The sequence below is a fragment of the Hesperophylax consimilis genome, chromosome 14 (genome assembly GCF_061612785.1).
Source record: "Hesperophylax consimilis isolate HC1 chromosome 14, BYU_Hcon_1.0, whole genome shotgun sequence".
In the NCBI taxonomy this organism is placed as follows: Eukaryota; Metazoa; Arthropoda; class Insecta; order Trichoptera; family Limnephilidae; genus Hesperophylax; species Hesperophylax consimilis.
This window is the reverse complement of record NC_142849.1, coordinates 11,946,412-11,959,030: the sequence shown is the minus strand read 5'-3', so window position 1 is coordinate 11,959,030 and position 12,619 is coordinate 11,946,412. Positions and strand designations below refer to the sequence as shown.

The 12,619-nt window shown below is 33.3% G+C and overlaps 2 protein-coding genes across 4 annotated transcripts in view; one reads left to right on the top strand and one right to left on the bottom strand.

Moving 5' to 3' along the window:
* The window catches only part of LOC149417887 (uncharacterized), a 428,973-nt gene that overhangs the window by 269,253 nt on the left and 147,101 nt on the right, over nucleotides 1-12,619 (top strand). The gene's annotated exons all lie outside the window — the stretch shown is intronic.
* On the bottom strand, nucleotides 8,129-12,271 carry LOC149417888 (uncharacterized). The gene is made up of 4 exons (XM_089639223.1): nucleotides 11,064-12,271; nucleotides 10,605-10,863; nucleotides 9,958-10,026; nucleotides 8,129-9,247 (listed from the first exon to the last, which is right to left on the bottom strand). Exons 2-4 carry the CDS (start codon nucleotides 10,741-10,743, stop codon nucleotides 8,976-8,978), a joined length of 480 nt encoding a protein of 159 aa, XP_089495349.1. The 5' UTR covers nucleotides 10,744-10,863; nucleotides 11,064-12,271; the 3' UTR covers nucleotides 8,129-8,975.

The following is a 12,619-nucleotide window of genomic DNA, read 5'->3' as shown; positions in this document are numbered from 1 at the left end:
ATGAATTCATTCGTTAACGCTTTCACACCTCTATAATACCTCAGAAAATTATTTGTAAATTTTTAGTATATAATTTTTTTTTAATTTTTCCATGTTAATTTGGCTTAACATTGGACATCAGAGGGTATTTTTTAAATAGTAAGGTAAAATAAACACAACACAAAAGTAATACAAATTACTGTTTCTTGTCAAAAATGCACATTTACAATGTAGTGATAATCTCTAAGGTGTGAAACAAATAACATTTTAACTAAAATTCATTCTGAAATAAAGAAATAATCTAGGATAATATTTTTTTTAATTCGTCATACTAGTCTAAAATATGTTCGTCACTACCAGTATTAATTTGAATGAACATTGAAATTCATTTTCAATATTCTGGCAAATGACTGTGAACAGTGAATTGAACTGATGTTATTATTACACATCTTTATGCGTTAAAATATTTGTAATTCGAGTAGAAAATATTGATACCTTACCTTAAATGAAGTAATCAGTGACGGCAGAAATTCGATGAAACTTACAATCAGCAGATGTAAAAATGTTTATCGTTGTTGTGGCGGGAATAAGGATTTCAACAGAACGGAAAAAATAGACGCCACAGAAAAGATTATAAGCTATAAGAAAAAAACATGGCTTTTCTAAATCGCCACCGTTACGGTAAAAAAAATCACAAAGTTTGTGTTAATTTGAATTAACACTGGGGCTGAAAGGGTTAAGGGCCTATAACGGGATTACGAATAATTTGTAGAGATTCATAATAAATTAGCAATACTCATTTTTCTCCGTTCATCATCATATTTTTATTATAACTATGTATATTTCTGCCACAAACATGTTGCCAATTTAGCCTCATCTACATTCAAACTAAAATATTAATACATAATGTATTATCATAAGTTCTGCCTAAATGCTATAAATAATACGTTTTACATGTGTTGTAAAGTGTGCCTAAGTGTCATAGAAATAAATTGTTAGTTGTTAGTAATTTTAAAGGTTTATACTAGATTTGAAATATATTTTTTTATAACTACATAACAACATACAAAAAGGTGGGTTAGGAACAATAAATAAATCGTCTATTGTTTCTGTTTTATCTGTCCACGCGCTATATAATTTATTAAATGTAACAAAGAAATAAAATAACATACAAATCTCTAAAAGGGCTTACAAAGGTTGGGTTTTTATAACTCGGTTAACTAGAAATTTCATCAATATTAAGTGTATTAAACTGTTATATTTTGCCTTTGTTAGAAGTCAACTTGAATACAATTCTCCCGTCTGGAACCCACATTACAATATACTTGTACATGTAAAGGCTATTGAAAGAATACAATATAAATTCAAACATTCTTAGTTTTAAAATAGGTATTTCAGCATTTTTTTTAACTGCAACACCTTTTTACATTAACTGAATATTATGCTTAAATTGTCTGATAGAAGGATTTTGATTGACTTGGTATTTCTATATAAAATTCTTAAATTGTCTGATAGAAGGATTTTGACTGACTTGGTATTTCTATATAAAATTCTTAAATTGTCTGATAGAAGGATTTTGACTGACTTGGTATTTCTATATAAATTGTCTGATAGAAGGATTTTGACTGACTTGGTATTTCTATATAAATTGTCTGATAGAAGGATTTTGACTGACTTGGTATTTCTATATAAAATTCTAAATGATGCATTTGATAGTCCACAATTGCTTGCATTGATAAGCTTTCGGAATCTACTACATAAAACGAGAAGTCAGGATTTATTTCAGTACAGAAATTCTGGTACTAACTACCATATGTATTCCTCATTGCCCAGAATACTTATGGAGGAAATAATTAAAAAAAATAATAATTTAATTTAAAACACTACTAAACTACATTTTGGACAAAAAAAAAATAAATTTCAACATACACAAAATAACACTAACAGACCAGTTAGACATGTGTACAAAGAAAACATAAAAACTCCGACAGTAAATTCAAGCTTTGGACAAAGACACTACCAATACCATGCTATAAAAGCTTTCAACAGTGTAAAACTTGAAAGTAAAATTGAGGAAAATAAAAATAAATACACACAAAATTACAAAATGGATTAAAGAACCAAAAAGACAATATTACCAAAATGTCATAGCATAAAATTAAAATAAAACCTACACGTAACACACAAAACCAATATAAACACACATCACTCACAAACACACAAGATTATTTTCATTGTATTATTTTTTAATTTTAAATGTATTATTACGTATTTCGTATTTTTAATTTTAAATGTATTATTTTCTTTTTAAATGTATTATTTTCTCTTTAAATAATATGTAGATTATATTTTCATATCATAAAATGAAGGCCTCAGCACGGGCAAGCCACCCAGTGAGGCCAACATTACTGGAAAACATAAATTGTAAAAAATAATGTACCAAATAAAATAAAAATAAATAAAATTATACTGAGTCATTGAACATATTTAACAAACACAAAAGTTTTTACTGAAACAGTTTAGTTATCTGTAATAAATATGTACTGTATTAATATATCATTTTTACTATTCATTATGTAAAAGGCCCTAAAAGTGGCGTTAGTAAATTAATAAATAATTACAACAACCAAATACTAAAAACTGAAGTTATAACATAATTTAATGAACTAAAGTAGCACAAATTTTTATGATAGGTTGTTTCAGAGAATTTGAACAAATCATCCAATTTCGAAGTTGATTTTCAAGTTATGTGAAGGTTCTATTCAAGTTCTGTTATTATTAAATTATTGGCCATTTGTTTCACAAAAATGAAATAACAACAAAAATAACCTTCACATAACTTGAAAATCAACTTTGAAATTTGATGAATTGTTCAAATTATCTGAAACAACCCATCTTTACAAAAAATAAATCCAATCCAAAAGAGTAATATAATTTATTTCTTCAGAATAGTAATTGGAATTTTATTTATAAAAAATAACATTCAAATTCTCTTATTATATAATTATTAGCCAGTTGTTTCACAAAACCTAAATAGTAACAGAACTTGAATAGAACCTTCACAGAACTTGAAAATCAACTTTGAAATTCGATGAATTGTTCAAGTTCTCTTAAACAACCATCCTTACAATCAATAAATCCTATACTAATTTGAGATGAGCAATATAATTTATTTCTTCAGAATAGTAATTGGAATTATATTGAGAATAATGAAAATTGACATTGATGATTAAATGTCAGTCGTGATGGTCTGTAAATGGTTCGTTTTGAACATTAATTGCTTCGAGAACAAAGTTTTCACATTATTTCTAGGCTGGCTGCCGTTTGCTCAATTTTATAATATCTCACTTAAAAAGTTTAAAGGAAAATGGTTTATTTGCCATTAATTAACCTTACCACGCACGAAGTTCCGATGCCACGGAGGCTGCTAGAGGTCTCATCAACACTTGGGATTAATGTTGACTTCTCAAACAAGCAACACTACAAATGTCCCACCACCTCACAAAATATTTTATTTTTATTTTTATAGTGAATACCTCACAAGAGTCCCAACTGCTCCCGTCTGGAGCCAGTGAGACTATGGCATCCCCAATTGGATGTTGTGAGGCTGAAGGTAAGTGGGGAAGGGAAAGAGGAAGTTGGGGAAGTACCTGGCTATTCAGATCTAGTCACTAAACACGGCTAAAGCCATTTGGAGCAACGTTTAAATTCTGAATGGTGGTCTTACACCAGGGCGATACTGGTAGTATCTTCCACTCTGGAACGTGCCGCAAATATACTATATATTATTTTAATTTATTAATTGTGAAATAACACAAATTAATCAAATAAAATTTATTTGCGCACGCCGGGTTCGAACCCGCGACCTTCGGAATGGCAGTCCAATGCGTTACCACTGGACTATGCCGGCCGTCAAAATATATTTGTCCCAACGCTTTTTTTGTATTACTATTAACATTGTTTTGTGGTGGTGATGTGATTAGCTGGTGAAGTGATGAGATTGTATCTGTATTGGCAGTATTGGCACTACATGACTACATTTCGTGTATGAGACATTTTATGTTAAACCCACCCTCAATATAAGAAAATATTCTGGGGAAAATTTACTTTGATTAATCTGCTACCGAACGTAAGCAAAGCAGGTTCATATGAGAAATTGATGAAAGGACTATTACAATGGGTTGTTTCGTAGAACTCGAACAATTCATCAAATTTCAACGTTCGTTTGCGAGTTCTGTGAATATCCTGTTTAAGTTCTGTTATTATATCATTATAGGCCAGTTACTTGACAGAACTGAAATAATATCAGAACTTAAAAATTGACTTTGAAATTTGAAGAATTGTTCGAGTTCTCTGAAACAACCCGTCCTCAAGAGTCCAGATAAGACTCAGTTTTTCACAGAATTTGAAGATTTCATCAAATTTTAAAGTTAAGTTCTGTGTTCTATTCAAGTTATTTTTGGATAGAACTTTGACAAAACTTGAAATTTGATGAATTGTGAAACAAACCGTCCTAAGTATTCGGATGCGATATTTCTCTACATTTTTTATTAGCAGTCATATTGGCAGTCATGAATTATCGAACAAAATTTAATTTATATCGAGCTTCGCTAGTTCTTGTAATCAATCTTTCTTTGAATCCCAAATTAATATTCTCTCTTGTTTTTAACTTAAATAAAATTTAGATAGGAGATATTATTCTATTAGATACTTTTTTTATAAAAAGTTAACAAAGTATAATATTTGTATAGTAAAAAGTGTTTAAAATTGAAAATTATTGATTTCTTCTTAATCTATTATCTCTAAATAGTATCAAACAAATTCACTATCCGCGTCTGTCTGTTTGTGCGCGTTCTTTTAAACTAAGCAACGGAGTTTGATAGGGTTTTCACAATCATTTAGAGAATTTCTTCCAGAAAGTTTATATATATAATATACAGGTATTACATTTATTTAAAGTAGAGAAAAGTCGAGCAACGCCGGGTAGTCAGCTAGTTAATACTAATTATTAATTGCATCTTCCACAATATTAAAATTTATTTGTTCTGTATTAGAAAAAATACAATATTTATAGCACCTTCCAAAATGGTGAAAGATCAACAATAAGAATCTAAACATTGCTCGAAATGTCTTTAGCCGTGTTTTGTGACGAGATCTCAATGCCAGGTACTTTCCAACCTTCCCAACCCATTTCAACGACGTTTCAATTCTGAATGATGGTCTTACACCAGGGCGATAATGAGAGTGTCTTCCACTCTGGAACGTTGCGCAAATAAACTATCTTGCTGCAGAGTCTCCATCCTCTATCTTCGTCGATCGTCACAGCGGTGCTGCCAGGGTCTGGTATCTATGTGAGGATATTGTGTCAGCGCTTTATTAGCAGCAGACACATAGCTGGACGGATGACAAACCTCGTACTGGCACTGTTGGTGGACGCGGTTGGCTCTTTCGCTGCAGCAGCTGGTCCAGTTTCTTCACCACCTAGGATTCTTGCTGCAGAGTCTCCATCTTCTATCTTCGTCGATCGTCACAGCGGTGCTGCCAGGGTCTGGTATCTATGTGACGATATTGTGTCAGCGCTTTATTAGCAGCAGACACATAGCTGGACGGATGACAAACCTCGTACTGGCACTGTTGGTGGACGCGGTTGGCTCTTTCGCTGCAGCAGCTGGTCCAGTTTCTTCACCACCCAGGATTCTCGCTGCAGAGTCTCCATCTTCTATCTTCGTGTCACCTGTTCCTGTACTTCTTAACTTCACTTTATTTTTGTAATATTAATATTTTTTGTAATACCTGCATCAACTGTAAAGCGCCCCTGAGGTGATATCTCACAAAAGCGGCGCTATAAAAATTGTTGAATAAATAAATAAATTTTATTTTTAATTAATAAATTGTGAAATAACACAATTCTTCGTTTACCAAACGTACTTGACATATAATTTCCCCTCCAATTAAATTTAGTTAATTGCAATTGCAGAATAAAGATATGTACGCTGCGTAATGACATTCTCAAGTTGGCGTCCATCCTAGACCGTGCCACTTTTAATTCTATAATTGGCCAATCACTCTCCATCTCCTTAAATAAGTACACATTAATTAACGTTTTGATTAACTCGTATTTCGAATTCGCTTACTTATTTATATAAAGGCGCAGACCTGTGAATAATTTTAGGATTTGTGAAGCTGAGAAAGTATTTATAAAAAAAATCAACCTCGAGAACTTGACATTTCAAACAAAAAATTATATGAATTTACTTTACGTAATTAATTAATGTTTTGATTAACTTGTATTTCGAGTTCGCTTATTTATTTATATACTGGCGCAGACCTGTGAATAATCACGGGATATTATAATTTTAGCATTAGTGAAGCTGAGAAAGTATTTAAAACAAAATTTGCCTTTAGAACTTGATATTTCATATAATTTATGAATTTGTGAAATAATTTTGGTATCTACTTTATCACTTGTAAAATAATTTTATTCATGAACCTTATCGATTGTTTGAACAATCGGTTCCAATTTTAAAAATGACACTTAAATTAATTGATCAATGTGAATGTTAATTGATAATTAATCTGCGACACGATGCATACTGTGTTGCAGACACGGTAACCTGCATTTACAAATAAGAACTTTGCATTTCAAATAAATAATTGTATTTATTTATAAAATAATTTTAGTGCCTACTTTATCACTTGTGAAATAATTATATTTATGAACCTTGTCGCTTTTCTGAACAACCGGTTCCAATTTTGAAAATGACACTTAAGTTAATTTGAGTTCAACTTTCACTTATCCACTCGAACGATCGCGCGTCAAAAAACTTTTTTCTCCGATTGCTCGCGGTTTTTTGGCGACGATTTTGAATATTTTCCGCCAACATTAAAAAAATCAAACCTCCGAATTTTAATACGGAGACATAAAACTGATTGTAGTGCTATACAGCCAATGAATTCACCTATATTTTAATAATTATTCTATATTTTTAGAATTGATAGATAAATTATTAAAAAATCTTAAACTTTATAAATGCGCGAAATTTGCGTTTTTGTGATTTGAAATTGCCGCCAGTGGCAGTTTTAAAAATCTTTATAGAATATTTTCTACGTTTTTATGTTCTCTATGGCCTGTTTGATAATCACAGATGCAAGAATGTAATAGAAAAATATTTTTTTGCATGTTAAGATCTCTTCAAAAGTTTGGTCAGAAAATAATTTTGTAAAATTTGAGTGCGTGACGCGTCAAAATTGAAATCACTGTATTATGCTATATAATAAATTTACCACAAAAACTGGTATAACGTTAGGAAGATACATTAACTGTCTACAAGTATTAATAAGCATAGTCGCCGTGTTGGCTTTATTTTATTCATTTGATGAATTATACAGAGAGCCTATTTCACGATGTCAAAATCATGGTGCTACTTTTTAAATAATTGTAAATTAGAACTGGAGATTTGTAACCATGTTTTTATATTACGTGCAAAACGAGGAAATAAGGCTTAAAGTGAGATATATATCATAGATATAAACATTGCCAATATTTCAGGGGGATACTTTGAAAGTTGATGAAATTCACCAATATTTGACGAAAAATCACTTCTGACAGCTACCTTAAGGTCAATCTACATAGGTTAAATCGGAATATGTAAAATGATGATAAATTTGTATATATATATCAAACCTTTGTATGACCGTAGAATGGCAAATAAAATCATAGTGATAATTTTATATCTAAACGCAAAGGTATCGAAAAAAATGGGGGATGGAAAATAATTGATGGAACCAATAATTGATTTATTTATTAAGCCCTTATATCCTTTTAAATCAATATTACAGTTGTACGGTTACAATGAATGAGCAGTATATTGATTTAAACATTGTTTACACACTTTGTCATAATAAAAATATATTCAGTTTATTGGTTTATTCATAATTTAAGAAAATCAATACATAATAATATCATTGTGCCTCGCTATAGAGTGAGATTCTGAGTATCGCTCTGGTGAGGGACCACCATTCAGAATTGAACATTGCTTGAATTGGCTTAGTTATGTTTAGTGACTAGATCTGGAAAAGCCTCTTTACAGAAAAATTGACAAAATGTAATTAAGACATAAAAATAAAACGAGTTATTTAATGTGTACAATAAACAGGGAAAAATTAGAATACCTGTGCATTTGTTCATGCATATTTCAATGATCAGAATTGAAATATACATATTAAATGTCCACCGAACCTTATCATATAGAACCTTTGAGGACAACATAACATGAGACGTGAGTATGCGGAAAGAAATGATTAAGTCCAACCATCCAGGCCATCATAATTGATGTTCAAACAAATTTAATTAAATTTATAAATTTTAATTTCATAACTAAAAAACCAAAAAAGAAAAAAATTAAATAAAAAAAAACCCTCAGCAAATCTATATTGTAGTGTGATATGGCTTCATGCAATCATAGCATAATGCCACATCACACTTTGTAAGGGTCCTTTTGAAAATGTTATTTATGCTGCACCACGCACATTTCACCTTTTTCCCGCTACGGACCACGAAGTGGTTGCCTTTCAGGATAGGTCGCAGAGTCTTTCCTTCAGCTATTAGGCCAATGGTCCGCACAGTCGTGTCAATTTGACTACGACAGAACAGCAGAAGGAGTTCATCCGCAACCTCACTCCTGAAGTTTCGGTACAAAATGCGTTTATTTTCCTTGCGGAGCTTTGAGCGGTACAATATATACGCATTCTGCACCGAAACGCTTAGTAGTCTCCTGAAAAGCTTCTTGTACCAGACCAGGTTTCGCTGTCGTTCAATGGGGAAGCCTGACAAAAGCTGATCTTTTCGGTCAACCCCCCCCATTACCTTGTTATAGTCTAGTACGAGTTGAGGTTTGTAAGTCTGATTGATCTGCATACCTGTTGGTCTCTCTCGCGATCAGTTCAACGAAATCTGCATCAAAGATTTTAAGAAAGGTTTGCCCATTTCGTCGCTATTAAAAGTTGGTCTTGGCGTGCCTGTGAAAGTCTCCCTTATCCCGTAAGATATCATTAGACCAATCGAAAGAGTAACCTTCAGGCGGCAGAATCGAACGCATTGCCTCACTATCTACCTGGTCTTGTCTACTAAAGTCTATGGGAGTTAGGTGAAACGTTGATAATATTATGATAAGGTATTGGTGGCATGCAGAAGGTATCCTCATCGCTCTCTTCGTGGTCGACGTCGCTCGCTTCGTCATATCGTCGCTCGATCTGTCCATATCCATTTCTGAAACAACAGAAAACCCAAATTAATTTAATGTGTCTATATTACGATAACCCACTGCCTCTGGTATGGCTTTTGACTCGCAATACGATGGTCGCGGGATCAAATCAAATAAATTATATTTGAATAATTAGTGTTATTTTCACACAAAATTCATTAAAAATAATATATGTTATATTTGCGGCACGTTCCAGAGTGGAAGATACCCATAGTATCGCCCTGGTGTAAGACCCCATTCAGAATTGAAACGTTGCTTGAAATGGCTTTAGCCGTGTTTGGTGACCAGTTCTGAATAGCCAGGTACTTTTCCACCTCCCTCTTCCACACCTCCTTCCCCTACCCGCTACCTTCAGCCTCACAACATACCCCGATTGGGGATGCCATAGTCTCACTGGCTCCATACGGTTGGGAGCAATTGATACTCATGTGCGGTAAGCACATAAAAAAATATATATCTAATGATTTTTCACGGGTCTGCGTTAGTATTTAAATTGTGGTTGATAAAAAAGGCTCTTGTGAGGTATTCATATAAAAAAATAAATAAAAAGTTAATCAAATACTTGAGGCGGGCAATGTCAGGAGTCAGAATAGCACAGTCAGGTAGGTATGGAATGAAGAAAAGAGTGTGTGTGCCAAGATCGAGTTGCATGGTGGTTCATCCTCTCTGCCTACCGAAATGGCGTGAAGGTAAGTTAGTTAGTTTTATAACTCACGGTTTCCAAGTACAGACTCTTCTAGTACAGCTGCCTCGTCCACGTTACTGTTTCTGCCCATGTCTGACTCTGAAATAAAAGAAAACACAAATTTACAGTAGAATTTGGATATAATGACTTTGCATTTAACGGTCTACTGTTTTAAGTGACGATAATGTAAACTCTAGTAAGGTTTCATAGCTTTTCGTAGGAAAACGTATCCGTTTAAAGTGACCAACTACGTAAAGCGACCTATTTTAATGATAATTTGTCCGGTTACAAAACCCACCTACCAATACAGCCTCGCTTTGACTAGGAAGCTCGACACAATGAGTCCCGTGAAGCGAAAGTGTTTTTTCAATTTAAGAAAAAAATGCTGTATTACACCGTTTAGAAGCCGGTGAATCAAATGTAATCCTCGCAAAGAAGTTCGGCATGTCTTATTTCTCACTCTGCAATACCCGTTACAGAAAAAAAAGATGTGTAATGATGCATCCACGTCATAACAACAATACATTTTGTATGTTTGTTATGTGGAATTTTTAAGTACTATGCCTATTTCCTGCCAATATACCAACAGTGAAACTGTGCTAGGGATATCAATATAAAATATAGATAATTGATTTTATATTGAGCCCCTGGTTTGACATTTAAAAAAATAAACTCACCGTTCCCAAACGCCGACAATTCTTCGTAGAATGGCAAGTCCACCCACAGCTCGCTGTGATAGCCGGCCTCCGGAGAGAAGAGTTCCCCACTCCGCGATGTCCCAGGTAACGGCTCGGGAGATGCTGCACGGATAGGCATAATTGGTGCATTGGGAGCCGTTGATTGGGTGTGGACATCCACGGTGGTGGTACGGGTCGTGGCAACGGTGAAGGCGTCCCTTGTGAAAAGGGACACGTTGTTCTCTCCGGAGATGGAATTCTGAAAACATTTACATAAATCATATAAATTGTTCTCATTCACGTGTGAAACAGTAAGTACAGTATGTAAATAAACAGTAAAATATGCACTGAATGTGCCAAATGCACAGAGCGCTGATCTTACCAACTCTCACTGTAAGTGTGGAACGCTGTCAGGAAAAACAATAATATTGTATCAAGCATCTAAATACGATTGCTTACTTTTGTTTAGTTTTTCTTGGAGGTGCGGTAGGGAGCAAAATGCGCGCCGCCTGCTTCTTGAATTTTCGGCTTTCCAGCTCTAGCCGGAAGGAAGCAGGCAGGGCCCTAACAGCCTTTAGGGCCTTGACGCGATCCTCTCGCACCAGTAGCAAAGCAGGGTCGCTGTTTAAATAAATACAAATATATGATGAGTTCAACGGCCACAGCAAAGTACTTTCATAAAAAAACATTAAAAAATACTAACACTCCAGACGAGGCTGCAATTGCAGCTCTGCGTTGACGTCCACGTGCAGGTAGTCCGGCCCCAGCTCGTACTCCACCTCTCCCTTTTCCTCTGCCACCTCTTGCAGTCAGCACCACTCTATATATTTTAAATTGAAAACACTTAATGTAAGTAATGTAAAATGTAAAATGTTTAAATTTTGTTAAATATTGCACTAATATAAAATTTGAAAATAATTATTGGGTCGTGGAGTGATCCCTTTCCCTGGACGACAGCTGTTTCTGCACAAATTTGGTAAAAGTAAACAAATTAATTAATTATACAACTAAATTACTAAATTTTTATTGTGTGACGAAGGCTTTACACCATTTTACATGTGAAAAAGAGTCAACTTTTTGACATATGACTTAAAATAATTGGTTAGCAAATATCTGTATTAATAATGAACCAATTCAAATAAAACTTATATATATCTCTTTGTTTTGAATCACTGTGATGGAATATCTATATTTCAAATGCGCGAGTGCAGTATTTAAGACATTATTGTAAATCAAAAACAGATGACGTCTTCAGTTGACGTAATCTTACACAAAAACTTCAACCAAAACAATATAATACAAACAAACGAATTAAAAACGCATTTCAAAGATAGATAAGTCAATCATGATTACACAGATATATAATTATGCGTTAAAAACCCAATAAATTAATTACTTACGGCATTTTAGGAAGAGTCCAAAATTTCGTGAATGTTGAAAATTTATAATTATGTTTTTGACAGGACGCCATAAAAAAACCGCGAAAACTCGTTAAATAACACTTCAAAGACAACGGATAAGTTCATAGACAAAGAGAATATATTATCAGCTATTCGATAAAACAAGTAGCTGGCCATATAAACGTTTTAAATAATTACAATAAATATTTTACGAATGGTAGAAAAATCGGTCCATTTTTGGACCGATATCAATCGCAGAAAAATAAAAGTGGTCGATTTTTCGACCGAAATCGTTCCAGTGGATAAAGCCGTGTATTCATCTGCGACACAGTGCGTAGGTACTCTGTGTTGCAGACATGCTAACCTGCATTTCAAAAGAAGAACTTTGCATTTCAAATAAAGAATTATATTTGAATTCAACATTCACGTGAAGCCGTGTACTCACCTGCGACACTCAACCGAAATTAGTATTTTTGAAATTTCCAAACAATAATTACTATCATCAATTGTATTAAGTAATCAATCAATCTCAACTTCAAAAAAAGAATATCAAAACTTTAAAAAAATCGCAAAGCAATAATTGTTGAATGAAATGTCCTAAAATATATAATAAAA